The following is a 12,495-nucleotide window of genomic DNA, read 5'->3' on the forward strand; positions in this document are numbered from 1 at the left end:
GAGGGATGAATATCCCGTTGGCGATGGTGATGAGGTGGGTGAAGACAGTCTTAATGATCAAGCGGGTGACGCTGCTGAGCCGGGTGGTGATTAGTTCTTTTTTGTCATAGCCGCGGGCATGTGAACTTTTTGTAGGCGAGCAACCTTTGTAAAGAATATTCTTAATGAAGTGTTAGCTTTGTTGTTCGTACCTTACTTCTTTTCTTTGTTCGGATTTGTGTGTTTTTCTTATTTTATTTCTTGATTGCCTTTGTCGTAATAGAGTTGAGTGGGTTGAACGGTGTTGAAGGTAGACTTCATTTGGTTAAGGTCGTGGGCCGAGTAGGTAGTAATTCGAAAAGAGGTCAAATGTACTTTAATTAATTGAGGTCGTGGGCCGAATAGGTGTTATCTCAAACGAGGTCGAACGTAACCTTTAATTAATTGAGGTCGTGGGCCGAATAGGTGTTAATTCGAACGAGGTCAAATGTAACCTTTAATTTAGGTGTTAATTCGAACGAGGTCGAATATAACCTTTAATTAATTGAGGTAGTTGGCCGAATAGGTGTTAATTCGAACGAGGTCGAATGTAACCTTTAATTAATTGAGGTCGGGGGTTGAATAGTTGTTAATTCGAACGAGGTCGAATGTAACCTTTAATTAATTGAGGTCGCGGGCCGAATATGTGTTAATTCGAACGAGGTCGAATGTAACATTTAATTAATTGAGATCGTGTGCCGAATAGGTGTTAATTCGAACGAGGTCGAATGTAACCTTTAATTAATTGAGGCCGTGGGCCAAATAGGTGTTAATTCGAACGAGGTCGAATGTAACCTTTAATTAATTAAGGCCGTGGGTTGAATAGGTGTTAATTCGAACGAGGTCGAATGTAACCTTTACTTGGAGAGTAGAGATAAACTTTCATGTACTCGTGCTTTATTCATACTTTTGGAGAGACTTACATATTTTTCGGGTGGGGGCTGTTAGTTTAGTCCCAGTCCCGGTCTATCTAGTCCCTTCATTGGTCGAGATGGAAAGATAGTGAGAGATTGAGCAATGAACTGATCGGCCGGTGCTTTCCATCTGTGCACTTAAATTCTGAAGTATCCCCGTCACCGCCTCGTTAAAAACCTCCTCGAGAAAACCTATTTGGGACAAACCGCGAGCGAGGGAAAAAGAGTGCGACTTTGGGGACCTCGTCCTTTTAAAAGTTGAAGTACTTGAGGTGCGTAATGTTCCAGTTGTTTGGTAGTCGCTTTCCTTCCATTGTTTCTAGTGTGAATGACCCTTTGCTTGTTGTTGTCGTGATTTAGTAGAGGCCGTCCCGTTTGTTCCCAATTTGCCTTCTCGCGGGTCTTTGCTTGCTTGTGTTTTATCTTTAAGCACGTAGTCCCCGACTTTAAGTGGCCTCATCTTTGCCCTCTTGTTAAAATAGTGTTCTGCTTGTTGCTTTTGGGCGACCATTCTTACGTAATCCATATCTCTTCGTTCCTTGACCTCGTCGAGTTTTTGCCTTCTACTGTCATCGTTCTGGGATCCGCTCTCGCGGAAGTACCTTAGACTGGGCTCCCTGACTGGAATTACTGCATCAGTCCCATAGACTAACGAGTATGGCGTTTCCCCAGTGCTCTCTTTTAGCGTTGTTCGGTAGGCCCAGAGTACTTCTGGTAATACCTCCGGCCATAGTCCCTTGGCGTCTTCGAGTTTCTTTTTCATGATGTTCAGTATTAACTTGTTGGAGGATTCCGCTTGCCCGTTACCTACGGGGTGGTAAGGCATTGACAGTATTCTTTTGATGTGCCATTTTTCAAAACATTCGGCGACCTTCTTTCCTGCAAATTGATGTCTGTTGTCGCAGCTGATTTCTTTGGGGAGACCGAAGCGGCATATGATATTTTTCCATATGAAGGCGATTACTTCTTGTTCGCGTATCTGGGCGAATGCTCCTGCTTTCACCCATTTAGAGAAATAATAAGTTTAAACCAAGAGAAATCGTACATTACCTCGTCCGGCCGGGAGGAGGCCCACGATATACATTCCCTATTTGATGAACGGCCAAGGGGAAGTCACTGAGTGTAGTTGTTCGCCCGCTTGGTGGATCAATAGGGCATACTTATGGCGTTGCTTGCATTTTTTCACGAAATCTGCGACTTCTTTTTTCATGGTGGGCCAGTAGTATCTTTCTCATATGAGGCACCTGACCAACGCTCGATTGCATGACTGAGCTCCGTAGTGACCTTCGTGCACTTCTTCAAGGAAGCACCGCGTCTGATTTGGGCCAAAGTATTTCGCTAGGGGGCCGCCATACATCCTTTTGTATAGGTCGTTATGAACGATGCTATACCTGGCTGCTTGCATCCGCATTTTCTTGGCCTCTTTTTTATCATTGGGGAGTATACCGTCCTGCAAATATATAGCAATATGGTTGCGCCAGTCCCAAGTTAGGTTTACGGTTCTTACCTCGATTTGGTCTATCAACGAATTGAGGAGGAGGACCACACTTTGATCTCCGGTTATGTTTTTGGTGGCTGTCGCCAATTTGGCGAGGCCCTCTACCTCGATATTCTGTGCTCTGGGAATCTGGTCGAGCTGACATTCGTCGAACTCGGGTAGTAGTTTGCAGATTTCGGTCTGGTATTTTTGTAACCTCTGCTCCTGGATTTGGAAAGTCCCTGTGACTTGCTTGACCACGAGCTGAGAATCGCAGCGCAGCCTTAGCCGCTTCGCCCCGTATTTGAGTGCTAGTCTTATAGCCTGTTTGGCCAAGCTTCTCAAGAGGCCAAACGTGTCTTTTTTCTCAAAAGCACTTTTTTCCTAACTTGAGGTGTTTGGCCAAGCTTTTTTGGGGAAAAAAGCTTTTGGGAAGAAGCAAAAACAGTTTTTAGAAGCAAAAAAAAGTAGCTTCTTCCCAAAAGCAGAAACAGAAGCAGTTTTGACTTTTTTTCTTACCAAAAATACCCTTAACAAAATATAGTATATACCAAAATAACCGTTAAACCTAATACTTAGGATATTAATGTATAAATATTTCTTATTATTTTTAGGATAACATTCTAATATATAGTGACTTTAGGGGTGAATGTTTTTATATTTGTTGAATGATTTTTATTATATTTAACTTATATTAAAAGAATTAAGTACTTTTAAAATTTATTTTCATATTTTACTTAAATAAAATAAAAAGATTTAATTATTGCATGTAATAACAATTTTTAAGATTATTTATTTACTTATAATATTAACTATTAAGTAAATCTATTCATGTCATTATTCTTAATTTGATACTTGAAAGCACTTTCTGAAAAGCTTGGCCAAACACAAATTATTGCTCAACAGTACTTTTCAGAGTGATTAGCCAACCACAAACTGCTTCTCTCCAAAAGTATTTTTTTAAAAAGTACTTCTCAAAATAAGCTGATTTCTCCAGCTTGGCCAAACAGGCTATTAGTCCTGCAATTACAGCCTCATACTTGGCCTCATTGTTAGTCATGTCAGGGCACCTTATGGACTAGCGAATCATTTCGCCAGTTGGGACTTCGAGTACGAGTCCCAGCCTGGACCGCGACGCGTTAGATGCGCCGTCGGTGTATAGGACCCAGAGGTCGTGTGTTTGAGAAGTGTGGAGGGATTCCTTTTCGATTTCGGGCAGTATGTGCGCACTGAAGTCGGTGAGGACATGAAACTTTATCGCCATTCGCGGTCGATATGTGATATTGTGCTTGCCTAGTTCGATGGCCCATTTGGCCAATCTGCCCGAAAGTTCGGGTTTGTGTAAAATGCTTCTTAAGGGGAAATTCGTGATGACCGAGATGGGATGGCATTGAAATACGGTCTAAGCTTCCGTGAAGCTACGACTAAGGACAAAGCTAGTTTTTCAAGGTTGGGGTACCTCGTCTAGGCGTCGACTAGTGTCTTGCTAATGTAATAGATGGGAGATTCCGTACCTTTACTTTCTTGGACTAGGACTGCGCTCACACTACTTCGGATACGGCGAGATAGACAAGGAGAAGTTGTCCTGGTTCCGGTTGTGAGAGCAACGGTGGCGAGGATAGGTATACCTTCAACTCCTTCAATACTTGGACGCTTTCAGGGGTCCATAGGAGGTTGTTTTCCTTTTTAAGTACACAGAATAATTTATGGCACCTATCGGAGGATCGCGAGATGAACCTTGACAGGGTAGAGATATGACCGGTTAATTTCTGGACTTGTTTTTTGGTGGTCAAGTGCTCTGGTATACCCTCGATAGCCTTTATTTGGTCGGGATTGACCTCGATTCCCCGATGCGACACTCAGAAACCCAAGAATTTTCCTGAGGCCACGCCGAATGCGCACTTTTCGGGGTTCAACTTCATGTCGTATTGCCTGAGTATGCCGAAGGCTTCTCTAAAATGATCAATGTGATCTTCTTTCTTTTTGGATTTGACCAGCATGTCATCGATGTATTCCTCCATCCTCTTTCCGAGTTGTTCTTTGAACATTTTCGTCACCAGTCTTTGGGATGTTGCCCCTGTATTTTTCAGTCCGAAAGGCATGACCCTGTAGCAGTACGTCCCTTGGAAGGTGATGAAGGTGGTCTTTTCCTGGTCCGCTTCCTCCATAAGGATCTGGTTGTAGCCCGAGCTGGCGTCCAGGAAACTCAACAACTCATGCCCGGTTGTCGCATCGATGAGTTGGTTGATATAAGGTAGTGGAAACGAATCCTTGGGGCAAGCGTTGTTCTGCTCGGTCCACGCACATCCGCTACTTGCCATTTTTCTTTTTTACCATGACCATGTTGGCGACCCATTGGGGGTACTTCGACTCTCTGATAGAGCCATTTTCCTATAATTTTTCCACTTCTTCGCGCACCCGTCATTGATTACGGAATTGAACTTGTGTCGAACCTGTATTACCGGGGGATATATTAGATCGACATTCAATATGTGTGTGGAGATACCTTTTGGGATACCTGGCATATCTGCATGGCTAAAAGCAAACAGGTCCGCGTTAGCAATTAAGAACTTTTGAAACTTACTTGGCTCTTGGAGTTTGCAGCCGATGTAAGCTTTCTTTTTGAGATTGTTGGCATCTAGCTGAACGGGGTCGAGGTCCTCTATAGTCGATCCTACGGCCTCGGCCACATCGAGGTCTTTGATGTCGTCGCCTACCGACCTCAACCATGTTGATTTCTATGCTTTCTTCTCTTTGTCTTTCATTTGTTGAGTGGTGGTGTAGTCTACGGTGATACGGTAACATTCTTGAGATGTACATTGTTCCCGGTGTATGCTGCATATCCCCCATGGAGTTGGAAATTTGATGACTTGGTACAAGCTAGAGGGTATAACTCTCATGGTGTGTATCCACGGTCTCCCTATTATGGCATTGTATGCCGTGTCCTGATCCATGATGTGGAATGTGGCCTCTGGAGTGATGCCACCCGCCAGGACGGGGAGTGTAATCTTGCCAGATGTTCGTTTAACTACATTGTTAAAATCCGTTAGTGTGATGCAGCTTGGTACTATCTTGGCCTCGAGTTTCATTTGTATGAGTACTATGGAATGGATAATACATGCGCCGCTTCCGTCATCTAGCATAATCTATCTTACGTCGGTATCTAAAATTCGTAAAGTAATAACAAGAGCGTCATAGTGAGGGAATGCCATACCTTTGGTATATGAATTATCGAAGATGATACTTTCTTCGAGTTTGTCATACCGTTCGTGGATGATCGACCGTTTGAGCTTGTGGGTAGTGGTGAACTTTACGCTGTTGATAGAAGCATCGTATTCACCGCCGATGATCATGTAGATGGTGCGGGTTGGTGAGGGCAGCTTCGGCGGTCCTTGATGTTGTTCGCGCCCCTAACAAAGTTAGTTCTTCCCCGATCGCTCAGCAGTTCTTTGAGGTGCCCCTGTCATAGAATATTTACGACTTCCTATCTTAGAGCGATGCAATCTTCGGTTATGTGTCCTCGCTCTTGATGGAACTAGCAGAGGGCGTCTGATATTCTGGTATTCGGGTTTGACCTCATCTTTTGCGGCCACTTCACCTTTGACACGAGCTTCTTCATGGCGTAGACGATCTCTGTAGGTGACAGGCAAAAATTGTGAGCGGATAATAAATGGGGCAAACATCTTTTATTCCGGTGAGTCCCTGTTCTTGACCGGGGTGGGCCTTCTTCATGGCGGGATGGGGGTATAGCGGTAGTTCTAACATACGGGAGATGTCGGTCCCGGTTTGGCCGTGAGGTTACCGGATCTCTTCTGATATCACATCTCCGATCTTGTTTGGATTCTGGTTGTACTGAGGTCAGTCGATTAGTTGGCCCATTGAGGTCGTCTTCATATATTCGAACTTCGACACAGTATGCATTATGTATTTCGTCCCAAGTTGTTGGGGGTTATTTCATAAGCCAACTCAGTAATTTTCTTGTCGCTCTCGAACCATTCCTTTTCAGTCCGTTTTGAAAAGTGGCCACCGCTATTCCTTCTAATACGTTGGGCAAAGTCATTCTCACTCGGTTGAAATGGGCGAGTAAATCCCTAAGTCCTTCTCCTGGCGACTGTTTGATAGCAAAGATATCATTTACTCTCGCCTTGGCCTTTTTGGCTCCAGCATGAGTACCAGGTTAGTGCTCGTCCTGTGAGGGTTTTGCCGAACTTCTTTAGCAGAACGGAGGATACTTGTTCCTTTGTGAGGTCGTTGCCTTTCACGGCGGTGACGTAGTGGGTCACATAATCTTCGGGGTCGGTCATGCCATCGTATATTTTCAAGTAGGGCGGAATTTAAAAGTCTTCGGTATGGCGTGTGGGGCAGCGCCGTCGCTGTGTGGCTACTCCACGAACTGACCGGCATATCTCTTCGGTAATAACTTAGGAGTGCCCGGTATTTTATCGACCCTTTCTTGGGGCTCTATCAATTGGTCCCGAAGTGCTTTATTCTCGATTTCCATTCCTTCCATCCTTTTCAGAATGGTTGTGAGGGTGTCATTACCTGCATTATTAAAAATATTGTGAGTAATACCTGTTGTTGCGGGCGGGAGGGGGGGGAGGGAAGTTGATCATGTTGCTCGTTCTCTGGTGGCGTAGCACAGGTTCTCGCAGTCACTGCGGCCGCGCCCTGAACAGATTTATGGAGGACACTGGTCAGTGTATCAGTTAACCAGGCTTCATGGAGGTTATTTATCGCTAGTGGTGCCTCCTCTCCCATGGATATAGAGGTTGTCTTGCTAAGGGATTTCGTGATGCTACAGCGAGGAGGGGGTGATCCACCTCGCCTAGGAGTGGCATTGGGCGTTGTGTCCTCGCCCACTGCTTCTAAGCTCTCGTGGATGATATCCATGAGGTTGGTTCGGAGGTCACTCATAATTCTTACCCTTCCTTCTCTGTTACCTGCCATGTTAGATCTATGCAAGCGGAGAGAAAAAAGGTTCTTTTTTTACGTCAGCAATCAGTGCCGGTTGTAGATCTAGAAGGAACTAAAAAGCTTAGCTAGAAAATCTCCACAGACGGCGCCAAATTGTTTGACCAAGAAATATAATCTCCGGTAAAACTATTAAATTTATATAATGAAGGGTCAAATCTAGTTAAGGATAATGACTCTAGATGTTAAGCGTAAGAATGCACGATAGATGACTAAGTTCGCATATGATTGATGATAATAAATGTGAAATACTCTTGCAACAAGAACATTAAATGAGATATATCCAGCAATAAATGTCAATAAATGGCATTTATGTAAATAAAAAGAATGATTCACCCGATAATGGATGGACAAGATGAATATTCTGCCTGACAACGGTGAATGACAGATAGATCCAAGATTTGCATGAACAATCCTTGGATCTAGTGGGAAAGTCGGGAATAACATGAACGAGAATCTTTATAAAAAGGCAGCCTTTGTGTTTTTATCCGAAAGGAGTCTTCTTCTCCAAAGTCTCCTTATCAGAAAATTATTACATGCCCTTATCATTGTCTCTTCTTTCTATATATATGGGCCTATTTTCTTAGAAAAGCCTAATAGAACAAACACCAGGAATATTCACTAGAATATTCTCCTTTTTAATACCCTATTATGACAAATTAGTCGTTACAAGTCTTATTACTAATAATCGATCTTGACCTTGATCCTTGTTGATATTTTGACTGTGATCTCTATTGATATCTCGACCACGACTTATATCGACACCGCGGCCATTAATTTTGCTATGACTTAGGCGAGCTCGACCGATGACATTTATTAATACCATTTTATGCTAAATATTCCAAGGGGACTCTGTCTTTGTTCTTGCTTTTAGACTTCATCAAGACGATTAATATTATTCTTTTATGAACAAATAGAATAAATACCTAAATAGATATATTTAGTATATGCTACTATTATAGTATCATGTATTAAAACCATGTATATTCGTATATCTATAAATAAAAAATTTCCTTTAAAGTTCTTTTCATTTTAATCATTTAAAAAGAAAATCTTATAAATAATCTAAGCTCTAATTCACTTAAAACTGTTTTTATTTGTAATGTAGCCAAGATAGAATCATTTTGTATGGAAAAATATAAAAAATAACAACTCTTCTATCTCGATTAAATTATATAAAATATTATTTCAAAATTCACTAATTTGTGTCACAATACTTTACTAGTTAAAGAATATAAGACACCCCTATTGCTTAACTAATATTTTCAAAGGTACAACATTGTTGATCAGCTCAGTCTTTACACTTTAGGGTTAATTTCACTTATGGTCATTGAACTATCTTTCAATTTCACTAGAATCATTTAATTATTTTTTGTCACTTAAAAGTAATTAAACTTTATCATTATCACTTAAAAGTCATTTTGTCTCAAACCCCTACCATAAATATGACATGGCATTAAATTTTATGATAAAAATTCAAAAATAAATGGCACATAAGCTAATATGGGTCATACTCATTTTAGATCCATTTATCCTTTAATGTGATTTGACCCATAATCCAAATGGATTTCGATAAAAAAAAATGAAGTTTCACATTAGTTTAAAATGATTATCTTATACTACAAAGTTTTGCCTTTGTTGTTACATAATGCACATTCATAATTATTCTATACTAAAATAATCTATGCTAGAAAATTCTTATTTTGTTTGTATGCTCCATCCATCCGAGTCATTTTATAACTCTACTGAAGCTAAAATATTATTGTATCCAAACTAATGTGCTAGAAAATTCTTTTAGCACATGAACCAAACAAAATACCAAGACGCCATCCAAATTTGATTTCCTTTTTCTTAATTTCTTTTTATTTTATTAGTCGTGTTGTAAACATGTCTCACATTTATTTGTGGCAATTGAAACATTTAAAAGTGCACATAAACGAAACGGAGGGGATCCTTTCTGGTTCTGTACACGCTTTCATATAAGAAAAGCTGTTATTGAATTCGAACAACTTAACTAAACTCCCCGTTAAGTTTATGGCCCCGTTAAGTTTATGGGTGACTGATCATATGTTTCTCTTCAAAAGTGGAAATGCAAAATTCTACCGACCCACTCATAATTATTCTATTCTTAACTAAACCCACGTTTGTCCCATCCTTGTTAATTTTAATCCATATTTTTGTCTTCATTAGTGCAAAAGCAAAATTCAACGCTAACCAGTAGAATAGGCAAGGCTATTTACTCGGCACAGTCCAGTCCACGGTGTGCTAATAGTTTTCCTAGAAATTCAACGCTGCAATTTAATAATAAATAAAACTACTCACAATCATTGCTTTTTTGGTCTTTGCTCTAATATTTTTTAATTGTTATATCCTTCCCTTGTGAATCATATGAAAAATACTAGTACTGCAATCAATTAAATCAGAAGAAAGCCTTCTTAAAGTGGGGCCACTCCATGTCGTGAAACAAATCATTGGAATGTACTAAGATGTTTCTCATTTATAAATAGCAGAGTACAGATCTCAGCACTGCAACAGATCCAAAATTCCAAACTTTAGTAGAAGAAGAAGACCATTCAGCCTGAGCAGCAGACTACTCCAACTTAGTATCCAAATCGCTTGAAAAAAAGTATGGAACATCAAGGATTAAGCACCACTATGAGGAGAATCCTCCTGCTCATTAATTGTATAATACTTGCTGTTGGTATCTGCGGTGGCCCTCTAATGATGCGTCTATATTATGTCGAAGGAGGTTCAAGAGTATGGTTTAGCAGTTGGTTACAAACTGCTGGATGGCCATTCACCCTTATACCTCTTACCATCCTATACTTCTATCGTCGAAAAACTGAAGGCGCTAATGCCAAGTATTACTTGATAACACCTCGAATTTTCATTGCATCATTCATCATTGGTATTGTCACCGGTCTTGATGATTTTCTCTATTCGTGGGGCGGGTCAAAACTTCCTGTGTCAACCTCTTCACTTCTTCTTGCAGCTCAACTTGCCTTCACGGCAATAGGTGCTTTCTTCATAGTGAAGCTGAAATTCACACCCTACTCTATCAATGCAGTGGTTCTGCTGACAGTTGGTGCTGTTTTATTAGGTGTTCGATCTAATGGTGATCGGCCAGAGGGTGTGACAAGTAAAGCCTATATTCTTGGTTTTATGATGACACTTCTGGCAGCAGCTTTATATGGAGTCATTTTGCCTTGTATTGAGTTAATTTACTTGAAGGCAAAGCAAGCTATTACTGCTACATTAGTATTGGAGATTCAAATGGTCATGTGTTTTGCTGCTACTGCTTTTTGTACTATTGGAATGATCGCCAATAACGACTTTCAGGTATTGTTTCCCCCTTTACCCAAGCATCTTACTCTCGATTGCAGTTTATCTTACACTATTTTTTTGCTGGTTTAAATTATATGCATAATTGTTTTTTACACAATCAAGTCATTTACGAGAAAATTACAGGTAAATTTTATGAAATATTAATTGATAATTACCTTATAAAAAGAACTTTACAGTTTAAGGGTACATAATTTGAATCTTTTTCACTATTAGTCCATTTCAGATAAAATGACACAGTTCTGCATTTGAAAGTATTTAACTTTAAACTTCTCATTTTTACCCTTAATAAGAAACTTTTTATAACTGCACAATGTTATGCAAAGTTTAAAATCACAAGTTTTGAAAATTCTAAAAGACACACAAATATTATAAAATATGTTGAAGACCCAATATTCATAAATTTATTTTTTCTTAAATTTTGAGTCAAGACGCAAATTACGTCACATATATTTGAAATCGAGATCGTAAAATATATCTCTTTTATTACCATTAGATCCCGAAGGCCTTCATCAACGATCAATAGTCCATCATTTTTTTTTGGTCTTTTCATTTATTTCTCCTCATTTCATTTCCCATAAAGTTTTCTGATCTTAGTGTCAAGAGAGAACAAATTAAAAGCCTGTAAGAGTTGTGAGTTTGACATTAGCAGTAGGACATTAATGAAGGAACTAGCTCGAAACCCTAAACTATTCATATCCCACATATACGGATGAAGACACCGCAAAGGAATCCAAGTAGCGTTTGAACACCCGGGTTATCAAATCCATGAAGGCTGCTGGGGCATTTTTCAGCCCAAATGACATCCCTAAAAACTCATAATGCCCATACCGAGTTTGAAAAGTTATCTTAGGAACATCGGATGCCCTAATCCTCAACTGATGGTAGCCAGATCTCAAATCAATCTTTGAAAACACCTTGTCACCCTGAAGCTGATCAAATAAATCATCAATCCTTGGCAATGGATATTTATTCTTGATGGTGACTTTGTTCAACTGCCGATAATCTATACACATCCTCATCGATCCATCTTTCTTCTTCACAAACAACGCAGGTGCACCCCAGGGCGAGACACTCTTTGTCATGGAATACATTTTTTTAAAATTGATTAAAGATATTTTGCGTACATGATGCGTTGTATCAACATTTGAATATGTCAAAAATATATGAAAACTAGAGCAGTATTGGATTCGAACATATTTACCTAAAAAGATGATGTATCATAGATACTTCCTCGGTATTAATTTTGTTTTAGCTATACACTATCTTATTAAAGAGAAAGGATTAAGATATTGATTGAAATTTGCAGGCAATATCAAGGGAGGCAAAACAATTTAATCTCGGAGAAGCTAGATACTATACAGTGATAGTATGGACTACCATTATTTGGCAGTGCTTCTTTGTGGGTGTAATTGGAGTCATTTACTGCTCTTCTTCTTTGATGTCTGGGGTTATGATCGCAGTTCTACTTCCTGTTACTGAGGTATTAGCTGTAGTTTTCTTTAGGGAAAATTTTTCAGGTGAAAAGGGCCTTGCTCTTTTTCTTTCTCTTTGGGGTTTCGTTTCATACTTTTACGGAGAGTTCAGACAAACAAAGAAGGAGAAGAACAAAAGTCCAAAAAGTGAGATGACAACAATGCGTACCGAGTCTGTTTGATTTACTATTCACGGCTATACAGATAAAGAGTTTGTATTTTTTTTGTAGAAAATAATGTACGCTACTTTGTGGAATACGTATCTATTCATTAATGTTGAAACGAGAAATTTATTCAA

The 12,495-nt window shown here is 39.9% G+C and overlaps 2 protein-coding genes across 2 annotated transcripts; one reads left to right on the top strand and one right to left on the bottom strand.

Moving 5' to 3' along the window:
- Window positions 1–1,251: 1,251 nt before the first annotated feature.
- Window positions 1,252–1,695, bottom strand: LOC138903024 (uncharacterized). The gene has a single exon (XM_070190935.1). It carries the CDS (start codon window positions 1,693–1,695, stop codon window positions 1,252–1,254), a length of 444 nt encoding a protein of 147 aa, XP_070047036.1.
- Window positions 1,696–9,893: 8,198 nt separating this feature from the next.
- Window positions 9,894–12,495, top strand: LOC138903680 (purine permease 1-like). The gene is made up of 2 exons (XM_070192128.1): window positions 9,894–10,719; window positions 12,032–12,495. Exons 1-2 carry the CDS (start codon window positions 10,009–10,011, stop codon window positions 12,377–12,379), a joined length of 1,059 nt encoding a protein of 352 aa, XP_070048229.1. The 5' UTR covers window positions 9,894–10,008; the 3' UTR covers window positions 12,380–12,495.

This window comes from Nicotiana tomentosiformis, chromosome 12 (genome assembly GCF_000390325.3).
Source record: "Nicotiana tomentosiformis chromosome 12, ASM39032v3, whole genome shotgun sequence".
NCBI classification, from domain to species: domain Eukaryota; kingdom Viridiplantae; phylum Streptophyta; class Magnoliopsida; order Solanales; family Solanaceae; genus Nicotiana; species Nicotiana tomentosiformis.

Bases quoted from the DNA above. Each gene is read 5' to 3' on its own strand.
- LOC138903024 (XM_070190935.1), bottom strand. From the start codon at position 1,695: ATGAAAAAGAAACTCGAAGACGCCAAGGGACTATGGCCGGAGGTATTA.
- LOC138903680 (XM_070192128.1), top strand. From the start codon at position 10,009: ATGGAACATCAAGGATTAAGCACCACTATGAGGAGAATCCTCCTGCTC. The intron at 10,720-12,031 runs GTATTGTTTCCC...TGAAATTTGCAG, and splicing joins TCGCCAATAACGACTTTCAG to GCAATATCAAGGGAGGCAAA.